The 16,582-nt window shown below is 35.5% G+C and overlaps 1 protein-coding gene across 2 annotated transcripts in view; it reads right to left on the bottom strand.

Moving 5' to 3' along the window:
* Positions 1–331: 331 nt before the first annotated feature.
* The window catches only part of LOC143234180 (acidic mammalian chitinase-like), a 51,731-nt gene continuing 35,480 nt past the window's right edge, over positions 332–16,582 (bottom strand). For both annotated transcript variants that reach the window (XM_076471337.1, XM_076471336.1), the window contains exons 7-9: positions 14,889–15,056; positions 3,388–3,507; positions 332–1,423 (exon numbers count right to left, since the gene is read on the bottom strand). In XM_076471337.1, the coding sequence (XP_076327452.1) occupies positions 1,289–1,423; positions 3,388–3,507; positions 14,889–15,056 (423 nt within the window). In that variant the 3' untranslated portion in view covers positions 332–1,288. The remainder of the gene's footprint in view (positions 1,424–3,387; positions 3,508–14,888; positions 15,057–16,582) is intronic.

The following is a 16,582-nucleotide window of genomic DNA, read 5'->3' as shown; positions in this document are numbered from 1 at the left end:
TAGTTATGTTTCACATTGTAGTATTGATGGAAAGTTGTGAAGGAGGTTAGAGAAGGCATAATGATTTTGACACTGATTGTAGTTTAATTAATGTTCATGTAGTGCAGGGATATGGAGAGACCAAGACATGTAACCAAAACATCTAGTTCTAACATGTATTTCAGTCTGTTTTGGTCATATTTTACCATTAAAAATTGTGGTTGGTATGAGAAACATTGAAATATCAAATTAAATTCATATGCTTTTGAGCTGTTTTGGAAGAAGGTCATTTAAGAGATGTAGGGCCCTTTTCAGAGAGGCTGGGACTAATGGGTTCAATACCCAGGTGAATTTTGACATGGGGTGGGGAAATGGAGTACTTGGAGAAAACTCACTTCACAGAACAGACTGTTCCTAGTCTGAAAATCCAGTTTAATCATTTGTTGGAAAAAAATGTATGTAAACATATTCAAACACACTGTACAATCCTATTAAGGATATATTAAATGAAAGTTAATTTTATTCATAATTTTTTCTTCATACAAATAAAGTATCCAACAAAAGTAACTTGTAATACATTTTTATTGTAAAAAATTTTTACAGACAAAAAAACACTTAAATTCTGGAATATTTCAACACAAACTATGTCAATCCTAATAGCGATAAGTCTCTTACATCCATTCAGTGTATTCATGATGTTAAATATGAGATAGTCACTGATGCTGGACTAACATTTTCTAAATTATGTGCACAAGAAAAAGATGAGAAATGAGGATTTTTGTGAATTTTTTTCTTTCATGATATTTCACAGTTAAATATATAATGCAAAATAAAATTATATTGAAAAATTTTCTTTGTGCACATGGCCCAAAATGTAGTTTAACCTATAGTTACTAGTACTAGCCAGTTAACTATGTATTAGAAAAATATCTATACATTTTATTTTTTAAGTTTTCTGCTACATTTGAGGAATTCTATTCTTATTACAGAAGAAACTTGGTTAAAAGTAAGTTTCCCATTATTTCTCAACTAAATAGAATAGGATATGGTAGCTCATAAAACCCTGCTTTATCTTTTCGCTCTTTTTGCCTACTGAATACTTACCCATTTAAGGTAAAAAAAAACCCACATACAAGCATTCTTTACATGTGTAACATCTAATGTCTGTGGTTAGTTATTCTTTCAAGTAGTGGGAATTTTTGGAAAAACACAAATTAATCATGCGTGTATCACATTCTGACTGTAATACCACAAATTAATGGTCTTTTCTTGTTTAACTAACACTTTTTTTTTATTTTTTTTCCAAAATCTAATCACTTAATGCATCTCTAATAGCATTATGAAGAGGAAACCTTGTTTGACCATCACAGGTAGCATTCCAATCGTCTCTGTTAAGGTTGTATGTCATGACTCCACCAAAACCTTGTTTCTTTGCCCACTTTGCCTAATGAGTAGGATTGCATTGAAAGAAAGAAAAAAATATGTAGTTACATTTTAAAACATATTACTATAAAAAAATTGCTACAACACAAAAATTTCATTTGTTAGGTTATAAACTGAAACATAGCAGAATTGGATAAGAAAGAGTTCAATATTTTATTTATTGAGGGTCTCTTACAAATATTTTCATCAAATATTAGTGTTAATAAATGTTATGAAGATAGATGTAAGAAACATCAGTTGGGTTTGAAGAAACTAAAAAAGCTTCCAATTTTTGGTCAGTCTCTGAGGAATTGGAGGATTATAGTACTCTTAAGTTGTAAAAAAAAAAAAAAAAAGATTCATATGGCCAGCAAGTTAAGTGGTAGGGAAACAGTGAAATCCCCAGTGGTTCATGAAACTATCTGATACACAGGAAACATGATCAAGAAGAAAACATGTTCAGCATGGGTTTGATACGGTTCAATAAGAAAGAAAATATCAACAAATGTGTGAGAGAGAGAAAAAAAAAACACGAAAGATGAAAGCAATATGCTGTCAGTCAGAAAAAAAGCTATTTCTAAATCGATGTCATTCATTATAGCAATAAACAACAATTTTTATGTTTATATGAGTACATTCCTGATAGGAATAGATAAAACCTAAATAAAGTTGATAGACACAAGAAGGAAAGTCAAGTGTAGGTGTAGCACAATTGTAACAAAGTGTGAAAACAAAAGAGTTTTCAGAAATGTGTATGTGTTATGAGAGTGGCTGTCAAATCTCACTATTTTGATAAGAGTAACAGCACAAGAGTTAGTAGTGACTATTGTTTACAAGCTGTTTTCCTTCTGGTCTATCACCTCAAAATCACAATACATAGCAGGAGTCTCCCAAAGAGGCAAGATGTGGCTTTGTGATTAGCATGTTAAGCTATAGTTTGGAAGGTTTGGAATTAACTGCCATTGGTTGTTTTCCTTTTAGTTAGCAGTTATAAATTGAAGTAAACTATGTCCAAATTTTGGGAGTCTCTGAACTGGTTAGGACACTCAACTCATGAGTTCAAATTCCTGTCCCACCAAACATGCTCACCCTTTCAGCCATGGGTGGAGGGAGGGGGGCATTATAATGTGACTGTTAGTCCCATTATTTGTTGGTAAAAGAGTAACTGAGGAGTTAGCAGTAGGTGATTATGACTAGCTGCCTTCCTTCTAGTCTTTCAATCCTAAATTAGTGATGGCTAGTGCAGAATAGCCCTCATGTAGCTTAGCTCAAAATTCAAAATAAACAAACTATACTGAATGTCCTCAATAGAAAGTTTATTATTACTGGATATCTGTACAAGTCTCAACGATATAATAAAGATGCAGGGTGAATACTTATTTCAAGAGCTTTCTATGTATGTACTTATTTGAGCGAGGTACAGGTGTTACCCAAATTCAACAGTCACATTACTTACATTTTAGAATACTATTTCCAACTTGATTAAGTTCAATCCTTATATTTGTGTATTTTATTTTAATTTTAATTCCTCAGTGATCTTGCTACTTTTCTCAGTGGTTATACTTGGTCGTCCATCACTCCAATCATGTTTAGAAACATATTACTTTTATTTTTTGTACAATTTTACCCAATGATTAAACCAAACTAGTAACCTTTATTAAACCATTAACAAGAAAGCCTTCATTATTGTGGAATTAATTAAAAAGAAGAAGTAAATATTATAAAACTATCTTCAATAAACGATCTGGATTTCCGATGTTTTTTACCAATCAGATACAGTACCTTATTACTACACGTTATTATTTTAGAAAATTGTGCATAAATTATTTCTCTAAAAATAAATACATTTTGATTTTTTCTTACAAATAAGTTTACCAGCATAAAATACGGTAACCAAATTAATGAACTGTATTAATATTTAAATACTGCTAGTTTATTAATTCATTGTGAATTGAAGCAACCCCACCCAAAGAACAATGGGCTTACCTTTAAAGTGACGCTTTTCTCGCTTTCATATGCTATCCACTCGTAGCCTTTGAAAGCATATGGTACGAAACTGAATTCGTCGAAAACAGTTTGAGCTCCTTCTTTTAAGAATCTACAGACCTGTGAGGATACAGAAAGGCAACATCAAGAATCGAAGACCATTATTATAAACTACAAAAAGATCGTATTCATAATATACATAATAACGTATTATATTAATTATTATACACTACGTGGTATCGGTTAGTTTTTGTTTTTGAATTTCGCGCAAAGCTACTCGAGGGCTATCTGCGCTAGCCGTCCCTAATTTAGCAGTGTAAGACTAGAGGGAAGGCATCTGGTCATCACCATCCACTGCTAAGTCTTGGGCTACTATTTTACCAAAAAATAGTGGGATTGAACGTCACATTATAACGCCCCCATGGCTGAAAAGGCGAGCATGTTTGGTGCGACTGGGATTCGAATCCGCGACCCTCAAATTACGAGTCGAACGCTTTAACCCACCTGGCTATGCCGGGCCTCCAGTCAGGATTAAAACTATAAAGAAAATAAAGTATCGCAATGCATTTCCTTACCAACTGTTAAAATTCTCAAACGGGACAAATTAAATTATTTCCTTCGGCGAATTTTTGTTTACTATGCTTCTACTTGAAAAACAAAACAACTAAATATCGTGGTTTAAATATTTTATTATCGTTTACTGTTTAATTCTTATGTTTTGCCTACTGCAGGTATCGAAACTCAATTTTTTAGGATTATTAATCCATTGAGTTAATGCAGGATAAAACATAATTCTAAACGATTCCCTGCAGCTGACGATAACAGTTTTGTTATTATGCAGTATCTAAATATTCTTGCGCGTTCGTCGTGGGATCAAACCCTGGATTTTTGCTTCTTAAGTCCACAACTTTAACGCTGAGTCACTACCAAGAGGCGAGAATTTTTAAGTATATGTTATTTTAAAAATACCATTAATGGATTACATTTTCTATAAATTATATGTTTACCGGAAAATATTCCATCTGTTAAAACTGGAAATAATTTTAATTTTAGCGGGAAAGTTAGTTTTTCTCTAAAGCTAGCTTATTAGGAAACTGCGCTGTTTACTTAATGGTTGTCATATACGTTTAGTGAACGTTTAGGTGCACTGATACTTAACAGATAAGCTTAGAGTATCTGGAGAATGCTGATTCCGGAAATGTTGTGCTGAGAATAAACAAATACAAGTAAACTAATAAGCAGATCGTTTCTCCACATTAATATTTGCGTTTGCCAGTAAAGTGATCAGTTTCCTAAGATTACTTTCCATTGTGATATTAACTGCTTGCTGGGGATGAAAATATTTTTCAAACGTCTACACCGTGTAGATACCAGAATAAATCAAAATCGAGTAATGTGTGGATACCAAATCATTATAGCCGGACTAAAGACTTAGTGTGAAATTCTATAAGTTATTAGGTTATGTACTTCACCTAGTTATCTATATGTATAATCTCAATCATCTCGATCCAATTAGTTTGTACAGGCTTGTACATAATAGCCAGAGGTTAATTAAGAATTATTGGTGCTCTTAACTTGAAGAAAACTGAGGATCCTTTCCATTAAAACAAACTTTTATAGTGATATACACGAAGAAATAGACCCATATTATGTTTATACACACTGCATTAATAAGTTGTTTTACAATATACCAAGTTTACATAAAAATGCTTAATTTTGTCACATACAAAACGTAATAACAATGACTATTTGTATCAGGTTAGTTTGTTGTTAAACAGAAAACTATACAATGGGTTATACGTGCTGTGCTTACCGTCAGGGGCGTAGCCAGAAATGACCATTGGGGTGGGGGGGGGGTAGTTTGAGTGCTTGATGCAGGAGCCAAGCCATGCTAGAAGCGTCCATGGGCATGCCCCCCTCGGGAAAATTTATAATAAAAGCATAAAAGAAAACACTGAATTATGCATTCTGAGACCACCTTTATGGCACATTTTAGAATGGCACACTGAGGTGTTTGTTTTATTTTTTAATCATAAATAAATATATAGGTCTATATATATATATATGATATATAACTTAAAGTTATCAGGCCCAGAAAAATAGGTCTACAGACCTGTCATCAACATATAAAATATAGAGTCATTCAGGAGAGTGCAAAATATATGTATAGTGTCTATAATCTGTATTCAAATATCATGGACAGTGTATGTTCAGATTCCCTGGATTTCAAGAATTAACTTTACAAATAAACAGGCAGGGTGTTTTGCACCGTGGCAGGCTGGCAGCACCATGGCACTAACCTAGTACCATTATCGCCATCTATAGTGAATGATTCACTATACATGGCGTCAATGGTACTGTGAATGTGACGTTGACAAACAGAAGTTGCGATATACAATCATTCACTGTGTCAAGCCTGAAAAAGCAAAAGACACTGCATGGGTTCTTTAAACCCATTCACGAGGCTGAACCTGATCAATCTGCTGCAGCCAATCAGGTTGAATCAGAATTGTCAACTGAATTGTCAGAGTCATCACCGTGTCCTTCTACCAGTGCTGCCACTACCATCTCAAGTTCAGTCTGGGACATTGGAAATTACATTTCTGATGATGTCAGCATAGGTAAACAGGTAAGTCGACTCCTCATTATATTAATTTTGTAAAATCATGTAAACACTCTGATTAGTTTTAGACTGAATATTCATTGCTGCTAGTGATTGTAGGCCTACAGCCACAGGATGTTAGGACTGCTCTGTGAAGTACAGCTCTAAACCTTCCTCTTCGAGGTTATTGTACTCTCTTAATAAACTTTCCTATGTGCAAAATAACTTAATTAGAACACTGTCTTTCTGTCTCTTTTAGATAAACGCTGAAACCAAAAAATGCCTCCTTGAGAATGCCTGGAAGCCAGGGAGTGATTATGTTTTCCCCCAGTGTGGTCCAAGAAAGCTGCATTTTCAGCATCGTTGGCTTTCACAGTGGAGATGGCTACTCTACAGTCACCATGCAAAGGGTGCTTTCTGCAAGTACTACTGTCTTTTTGCTCCTGATGGTGCTGGTGTTGGAAGCCAGAAATTGGGACAACTAGTGAAATTTCCATACACAAACTGGAAGAAGGCTGTTGAAGACTTCAGGGCACATGAATTGAAACAGTACCACCAAGACAGCAAAGAAAAAGCTAACAATTTTCTCCAGATCGTAAACACAAGTTCATCTGTGCACTTGCAGCTTAATGCAACTTACAAGCAAGAAATTGAACAGAACCGGCTATATTTAATGCCTATTATTGATATTGTATTGCTGTTTAGGAGACAGGGTTTTGCTTTGAGGGGAAAATATGATTCTAGTCCAATGTTTGTTGGTGAAACTCATGAAGAGCCCATCAATTATGATGGGAATTTTCGGGCAATTTTGCGCTACAGGGCAAAGGGTAATGTCAAGCTTTCAGCACGCCTTAAGAATACAAAGAGGAATGGCTCTTTCGGTGGAGAATAAAGCACCCGAATCGAAAAAAAAGTGTGAAAGGTCTCTGCCCTAGTCATTGTCTTTCTATAATTAATCCATGCAGTTACAGATCCCCTTGATACCATATCAGGTTGGCAAGACAGAGATTCTGCCACGCAAGCCAATCAATTGTTGTGTTCTATAACACAGCCAGAATTCATCATCACTCTACTTACCATTGCTAAATCGTTTTCCTTTAGTTTACCTCTGTGCTACTTACTGCAGCAACAGAACATTGATTTAGGTGCTGCGATGCATCACGCAGAAATAGTGGAAGATTTAATCCGTTCACTCAGAAATAATACTGTGAATGAATTTAACAACATTTTCTGTGAGGCTCAATCTATGTGTAGTGAGCTTCAAATTGACATCATAATGCCAAGGCAGGCTTTCGTTTTGTTGTATTTGTATCATTTGTTGATCACTTTCTTTTACAAATATGTGACCGTCTGTCCAGTCACAAAACTCTCCTTACAAACTTCATGTGTCTACTACCATCAGGATCTACCACAGAACGGTCAGAACCTACAGCACAACAATGTGACCAAATTAAAGAGTTGGTGAATATATACAAGGCTGATATTGACAGAACTTCACTAACTGCAGTCGGTGAACTTAGGGTTTGGTACAAATCACTTGCGAACAACAGACAAAAAAGTATCATAGATGCATATGCAATGTGCAATGCAGAAATGTTCCCAGTCATTTCTAGACTGTTGAAAGTATTTGCCATGCTGCCTGTGTCAACGAGCTCAGTGGAGCGTTCGTTTTCAACTCTCAGAAGACTCAAAACGCATTTGAGAAATACCACCACTGAAGATCGATTGAATGGCCTGGCCTCATTATACATTCACCGTGATATAAAAGTTGAACCAAACTGTGTTGTAGATGTCCTGTCAAGAACGAACAGGCGTTTGAACCTTTCATAAATATTCGATTGTATTTCTCTCGTTCTGACCAAACTTGCTGTATTAAAAGAGTGTTCAATAAGAAATTTGCATTTGACCATTTGTTGTGTGTGAAATTATCTGCCATGCAATCACGGATCATTGAACTTGTCTAAAAAGTTTGGGTCCGTGGGGGGGGGGGTTAACCCCCAAACCCCCCTATGCCCCTGCTTACCGTGATTATTGAAATGAAATATTTCGTATTGTTTAGATTCTTCTCACATTCCACTGAGCCACCGTCTGCTATAGGTAAAATGTAAACGATTACAAAACACAGTTAATGTGCGCATGTGCGTTAATCCTCTGCATAATACCTGTTCAAGTAGGCAGACTCACTACAAATTCATAATGAAACTAGTAAGTGCTAGTATGCAACTTTTATTTGTAAAAAGATTAGCACATGTTTAAAACCTTTCTACATGCTGTTTACACGTACGTGGTGAGTACTTGCAGAAAAGAATGGAACTTTAGGTACTTCATCTTAATATGCCTAAATAAATATGCATTCTATACAAAGCCAATCAAATATTGCTCTTAGATACAGGGTGGCCCGTAAGTCCCTACCCATCCATATATCTTATGTATCCAGTGTATCTGTGTGCTGTCCCTCATTCTCGTTGCATAATATTATGCGCCGCCATGTTCTGTGAGACATTTTCCTCAACATAGTAGGGGTTATTGTTTCAAATGCCGCGTTAACAGCTGCCTTCAACTTATCATTAGTATTATAACGTTGTTTATAATAACATATGGATGGGTAGGGACTTACGGGCCACCCTGTATAGGCAAATTTTTTCAAATACTGCTTCCAAATCACACACATATTACGTTGTTTAATTTTGTTTCAAGACAACCCTGCCTATATGTTATAACTGTCAGCATTTGATTGGTTTAAAATGTTGCATTGACTGTTTAAGAACATCCATTAAAGCTGCGAAACTATTTTCTTTTCTTTTTTTTTAATTTTTGCAAATTAACTACAGGATAGCTGTGTCTATATCATTCTATGCCTAAGCCTTTTTTCAGGAAAAGGGCCATTCTCACCACCATTTCTTCCTTCTGCCCACTCCCTCTACTCCTGGCTTCCAGTTTGCCATACCCCTCGACTGCTACCTAGGTCACATACTCCTCAGACTGCCATTGATTCTGGAAAGGTGAAATTAGTAGCTATTTAAGCTACGACAACGTGAAAAAGACATTGTGTTGAAAAATTTGGATAGTCACATTACTCGCGACACTCGATTATCTAAACAAATAAATCCATTAAAGATCATGTATTATATTCCTCCAAGTGAAACAAAAGACGTCTCGAAGCATATTAAAGGATAAAGGAAGAAATATCTCCTTAAAGGCAAATGTCATTTTTGCAGCTACACGATATTTCATTACTTATGTTACCGATTACTCAGGCCTGCGAATTTAAACTTCATAAACGTTGCTTTAGTTTTAATAACAAATTTCTATAATTCAGCTACGCATATTTCGAAAATAACTTCAATCACGTAAAGATTTTTTTTTTTCAAATTGGGAAGAAAAAACAACTCTTACTAACATCAAATTATTAGTTCGTTTACCACAATGAACATTTTCTGTTATTGTGTTTGTTTTGTAAAACGACCGATAAGGATCTCGGGTCGCAATTGGTCTGGAAAAATATATTGCCAGTGGTTGTCAACGTTTTAAGCATAATGAAATGCAACCAGATTTGAATGAAAATGGTTCATTTATGTAAAAGTGCATATGACGTTTTGTGGAAAATCTGCACCTGATGGGAAAAATGGATATCATGTTCAGTGTACAGGAAGTAGTGTAGAACATGTAAAAATTTCAAGACAATTAAACCATTGTAGGGCTACGTTATGTTTGTCAAAAGAAACGTCATTTTGTTTGCTACATTACATCTCCTAATTTATGTTACATATTTCATCAAAAGTGCACACACAATGTGTCGTGAATAGACTGTTTTATAACGATTAGAATATTAATGTACCGTCAAAATAATTTTTGATACTTAGAAGTAAATAACTTTAGAAATTTTCAAATTAAAAATAATTTAGCTTGTTATCAGACTATTGTCTGTGTGACAGTCAGTAAAATCTGGTTGTAGTTAGAATAATGACCTTTACTATGAATTCTTATTAAAAATTACGTTTATTTCCAGCTCATCAAGCCTGGCATGGCCAGATGTATAAAGGCGTTCGACTCGTAATCTAATTGTCGCGGGTTCGAATTCCTGTCGCACCAAACATGTTCGCCCTTTCAGCCGTGGGGGCGTAATAATGTTACGGTCAATCCCACTATTCGTTGGTAAAAGAGTAGCCCAAGAATTGGCGGTGGGTGGTGAGGACTAGCTGCCTTACCTCTAGACTTATACTGCTAAATTAGGGACGGCTAACGCAAATAGCCCTTGTGTAGCTTTGCGCGAAAAGTCAAACAAAAATTTACTGCACATTATTTCAATGGGACATTATTTTTTTTAAACCTTCTCAAAAATTTCCAAAGAATAATACAAAAGTACGTTATTGTCGCATATGAAAAATGAAAATAACTTACAGAAGCAACTGTTGTGAACCTTATATTAAGACCGAAAAATTTCTACAATAAATCAAAAATATTCTTCCAATCCTTTTGCCTTTTCGTCCGCCAATGAATTTAAATATTTCATATGTTGTTTTATTTCATGTTAACAAGGGTACTTTTTCATAGAGTGTTGAACTTCATAGAGGGTTTTACGAGCGATTTTTTTAATTTTTTATAGTTTACAAGTATCTGCTGTAAACACCCACGCACTAACAGTAACAATCAAAAGGTGATTCTTATGACAAAGTTATTATGGCTCCTAAAATCGTCAATAATTGTAAGAAATTACTAATTACTGGGGGAAGGGGGAGTTGGAAGCATTTCAACTTATTGCTACTTAACTTTCTATGGAAACTTTTTGTTTTAAATTTCGAGCAAAGTTACAACCGCTGAAAGGGCGAGCATGTTTGGTGTGACAGGGATTCGAGCTAACGACCCTCAGATTACGAGTCGAGCGGCCTAACCTCCGAGCCATGCTGGGCCTTGTATGAAAACTATTAAGAACATCAAGTTGCTCCTTAAAAATTGACACGTACATATATAGTATTATTCTTCTTGTCATAACCTCACTCAGAATCAGTCTTACAGTCATTCGCTTGGAATGTTAGAAATTGCATTTATCAAGTCTCCCGATGACTTAGTAGTAACAGTTGCGAGTTCGATCCACGTGGAAGAACCAGCGCTGATAGTCCGTTTCGTGTCTGAGTTGAAACAAATAGTTTGGACCCGCCATGCCTTAGATGTTAGCGTGCTCGTACGGTAAATTCAAGGGTTTAAGGTTTACGGCCTCTTGTCGCAGAGCCAGGCTCTATGCTTTAATACCGTGCACGCCCAATAAGAATAACAGTTGACCCTATTATTTGGTCAAATAAGAGTAGCCCAAGAACTAGACGTGGGTGCCGTTGGTTAGCTGCCTTCCCTCTGGTCTATATGTTTAAAAGTAGGTATAAGTGCATGAAGAATATTCCTTTGTGCGAAAATAATCAGGACATCTCTGCTCCAATCAAACAAGTAAAGAAGTGTATCGTGTTTGCTTACAACGAAATATTCATATATTTTTCATTTGTGCAATGCTTAAAGGGTATCTGTAATAACTTCATTTTTTGTGTGCTTAGAGAACGACATTTATGTGGGTGTTTTTTGCTTTCTTGACAATGTTTTTATTCTATGCTTATATTTATTTGTTTTTAATATTCCGTGAAAAATATTCCTGTTGCCACATTCTGGTCTAAATCTAAATTTTAGTCGTCAGAACTTTTAACATATACCACACGTAGTGATTTTAATGCGTTTGTTTGTTTTTGGAATTTCGCGTAAAGCTACACGAGGGCTATCTGTACTAGCCGTCCCTAATTTTGCAGTGTAAGACTAAAGGGAAGACAGCTAGTCATCACCTCCCACCGCCAACTCTTGGGCTACTCTTTTACCAACGAATAGTGGGATTGACTGTACATTATAACGCCCCAACGACTGAAAGGGCGAGCATGTTTGGTGCGGCGGGGATTCGAACCCGCGACCTTTAGATTACGAGTCGAACGCCTTAACCCACCTGGCCATGTCGGGCCATTTAATGCGTTTATAGAATCAAACCTACAGCCAGACTTCAGTGATCCCGATGATTTATATACTCTATATCACAACACTTGACACGTCCATCCAAATCAGTTTAAAGTACCACAAATTAATTTACTAATTCTAATAGTTTAAAGGAAAGTTAGTTACTAATTCTAATAGTTTAAAGGAAAGGTAGTAACTCAATGTATTTGAGTCTAAATCTTGAATAGCATTTGCTTCAAGCGGTGCCACGAACACACTTTGAAAATGCTGTAGTATTGAGTGTCAAATTTCATTTAAGTCCACTGGTCATTTTTATGTTGTAGATTTACAGAAACAACGTTTAACATTCACGAACACATACTTGCAGGTAAGAAACGACTCAACATTATATTTATACACATTGTCTAGTCAAATTATTAAGACTTCTCATTTATACATCAGACAGATTTGTCGATGGAAATAAGGCATTTATACAAAGTGTAGTGTGATATTTATGGCTGCATTAAACACAAAGACATTTCAATGCGCCTGTACCGTCTTTTCTTTAGTTTTTTTAAACTTTTGCGATTCCTCTTCCTTGACTTGTGAAACTGCCCTTGGTAGATAGTCTTATTTATGGATCACACTGGAACAACGCTTTAGCCACTTCCTCAACCTATATGTCTTTATTGTTCTTTGTTTTCTTGAGGGTTCACAATTCGGGTCTCATTTCCGAAACAAAACAACAACATATGCGCTCATCATTTTGAGGCTGTGGGTATGTTATTAGAGTAATAGTTAGGTCACACCATTTAGCCGGACAAGAGAAGTCCACGAGTTGGCGGTGGCTGCTGTTAGCTCCTTCCCTCTTGCCTTATGGCTAGTATCCGACTTATAATTTGTTGTTTACCCATCAACGAAAATCCTCGCTCTTTTAGGAAAGAGGGCCTTATAATGTTAGGATTTATCCTACTACACGTTGGTGAAAGAGTAGTCCAAGAGTTGGCGGGACAGTGTTGATTTGCCGCCTTTCTTCTAGTCTATCACTGCTAAACTAAGGACGGCTAGAACAGATAGCACTCGAGTACGTTTGCGCGAAGTTACTAAAAACAAACGCCTCCCTTCAGTGTGCGAGTAAAATAATTAGGGACGTTTATGGTGAGGCAGCCTTTACGTAGCTTTGCGCGAATTCTAAAATAGCCATACAAACTATTACGATTTGGGAAAAAACTAATATACAGTATCGTGTCTAAAGACTGAGAGTCAAATTGCTGTTCTGAGTTAGTAGTTTCATCGGGTGTTTGTAACGCACAACCTGTGCCTTAATTTCTTCACCTTTTTAAAATCCTTCATACCAAGGTTTTCCTTGTTCCTTACTTCAAGTCGTTGTGTTGCAGTGTTCGATATTTTTAAACAATTCTTTTACCACCAGTGTTTCATAGAAAGTTCCGGCGTTTTTTATTTACTCTGTCTCTTTTTTTTTTACATCCTGTATTTTTTCCTTGTCTGCAATCACTAAGGTCACATTGAAATTATTTTGGTAATAACATTGCGAATTTTTTTCATTATCTCACCTCATGTTACGTTTCTTAACATGCTTCTAGTAGTGATGAAAACGTGTTTAAAACTGGTTGTAGGGAAAAAACTGTTATGGTTTATTTGTTTTTGAATTTCACGCAAAGTTACAAGAGGGTTATCTAAGCTAGCCATCCTTAATTTAGCAATGTAAGACTAGAGGGAAGGCAGCTAGTCATCACCACCAACCGCCAACTCTTGGGCTACTCATTTACCATCGATTACTTGGATTGACCGTCGTATTATAACGTCCCTACGGCTAAAAGGGCACGCATATTTGATGCGATGGAGATTCGAACCCGCGATCCTTAGATTACGAGTTAAGTGCCTTAACCACCTGGCCATACCGGGCCTATGGATCTAATCTTAATATTACTTCTTTTGAATATGTTTTTAGTCTGTTGTATCCATGTATTTTGTTTTCGTGCTGGTGTTTTACATGTACTGTAACATTGTTTTTTAACCAAATGCTGAAAGGTCGTAAATATGTGATAATTCTTTTAATCAGATACAGTTTATATGTCACCGGATAGAAATTCGTACCATTTAGGCCTTGGGCCTTTTTTAAAGAGTAGCGAGCCAATCTCAGTGGGCGGCACAGAGTCTTGAACAAAGTGAAAACGGTTTTCTCTTTTGGAAATCTTATTTCAAATAGTCTGTGATGTAAGCAGCGTTTTAATCTGGTATACTTTACTTTAACATATTTCATTTCGGCGGTAAATAAGCGTTCTTCTTGTCTTTGTCATGCGAGGACATTTTCAGAGCTTTACACCACAGCATCCAGTATTGTTAATCTACAAATCACAGGCCAAATTCGAATTTATCATATGCAGTACATTTTTTAACTCCGAGTTCTACGGATACTTTTAAACTTATCTTTCGATCAGCAGTGTACCAGAATACCATACACACTGTTTCACAACAATGTGCCACATACAAGTAGGCCCGGCATGGCCAAGAGCGTTAAGGCGTGCGACTCGTAATCTGAGGGTCGCGGGTTCGCATCCCCGTCGCGCCAAACATGCTCGCCCTCCCAGCCGTGGGGGCGTTACAATGTTACGGTCAATCCCACTATTCGATGGTAAAAGAGTAGTCCAATAGTTGGCGGTGGGTGGTGATGACTAGCTGCCTTACCTCTAGTCTTACACTGCTAAATTAGGGACGGCTAGCACAGATAGCCCTCGAGTAGCTTTGTGCGAAATTCCATAACAAACAAACAAACAAACACACATACGAGTAAATAATTGTAATGTATTTTCCTTGGGCTACCTACTTACGTATTTATTATAACTAACACTCATTGATTGTTATTACCCTATATATACTAAATAAAGTTAAACTCGACTCATTTTTAACCTACCTCATTGTAATTGATCTTTCCTTGACCTCGACCAGGACCTTTAGCAAACGAATCAATATCATGCGTATGTGGATCGGCTAGTATGTAAGTACGTGCATACATAGGAATACCAATCATTATTTTCTCTTTGGGCATACCACTTCCAACCCAGTAGAGAGAGGTCCATGCCTGAAAATATCGAATACGTTATAAAAACACAGCATGTTTACATAATTTTTCGTATAAAGTGTATAATAATTACTATGATTTTCGAAAGCGTATGAGAAAGTACGAAACATTGGTGTATGTGTTTTTTTCGTAGGTGAGACCAAAGACTAGAATTATTTCATATTTGTTTATTAGTTTTTGGCTTTTTAGCAATGTGAACACAAAGTAAGACACATAAGAAATACATATAGTTGTCTCATATGTTTTACTATCTGTTATAATAATGCCCTTTTTTTTGTCTGTCACTTTACTATCTATATACACATGCGCGTGCATTTCGTTTCAACAGATGTAAACAAAAGGCGATACAAATATACTTTAGAAGACATTTTATATAATAACATACTAAAATCAAAGTTTTAAAAACGACCTAACGTTAGGTCGTAAAACAGTATTAGATTTATTTATTGATAGTATTATGTACGGTAAAGGTTATCCCTAACTAAGACGTACACAAGTTGCAGTGATAAATTATCCCTTTATCAAGCATAGGCCGTACCTAATAAAAGCTTAACTGATGTTAAGATTTAGACAAGTGGGTTTATACATATTTCAGTGTTGCAATTAGAATTCTTTTATATTATTTTAGAAATACTGTACTTAAAAAAGTATTGTTTCAATAAAAATATTAAATTGGACTGCAAATATTTTGCGGTTGTGTATTTGTAACTGAATTGTCATATTATAGTGTGGTTCACATATCATTGTATATTTTCTCTGGTTCTATTGAAAAAAAAAACTTTTGATGGAAAACAGTTATTAAACTATGCCACAAATCCATCTTCAAGAAATAGAATTAAGTTAAATTAATTAACTAAAAATGAAAAACCACAACAGCAGAATAACGTAACATTACATCCGAGTGCAAGTTACCTGGCGGATAAATATAAAGTACATCCTGGTTTTGGAGATGTCTGGGAATACACCACGTACGAAGCAATTTCGTGAAGTATTTAGCATATAACCTGAGATCTATTGTTACATTTAATGGATTAGCATATTAAGGTCGTGCAATAAATTTTAATTGGTTCTAATAATTCCTTATTAATTCTTAGACTCTGACAACTGTGGGATAATACATATATTTATTTTTCAACATTTCGCGCTTTGCCAAGACATGCATTTTTATTATAAAATGACATGTCATAAATTTGACAAATTTCTGAAATCTTTGATTGACTAATGACAAACATTGTTTTTTTATATATTGTTTCAGAAGTTGTAGATTTATCAGTGCATTATTTCATCAAATTATTTAAAATGTGGCATTTATTGTTAGTTCGATTAATAAACACAAACAAAATTATTTCGGAAATTCATACAGCTCAAGAGGTCCAAAACGATTCCAGGATCTAATTACATTCAAAATGCAAAGCACTTAAGCTCTCTTTTCACGATCTCGAAAATTGTCATGAAGACGGCGAATAGGAGACGTCTGCTGTTATCAGAAATACCAACCTATTCAACATTCTCTAATAATAATATAA

Source organism: Tachypleus tridentatus, chromosome 12, assembly GCF_004210375.1.
Source record: "Tachypleus tridentatus isolate NWPU-2018 chromosome 12, ASM421037v1, whole genome shotgun sequence".
NCBI classification, from domain to species: domain Eukaryota; kingdom Metazoa; phylum Arthropoda; class Merostomata; order Xiphosura; family Limulidae; genus Tachypleus; species Tachypleus tridentatus.
The sequence above is the reverse complement of the archived record's forward strand: the minus strand, read 5'-3'. Positions and strand labels throughout refer to the sequence as shown.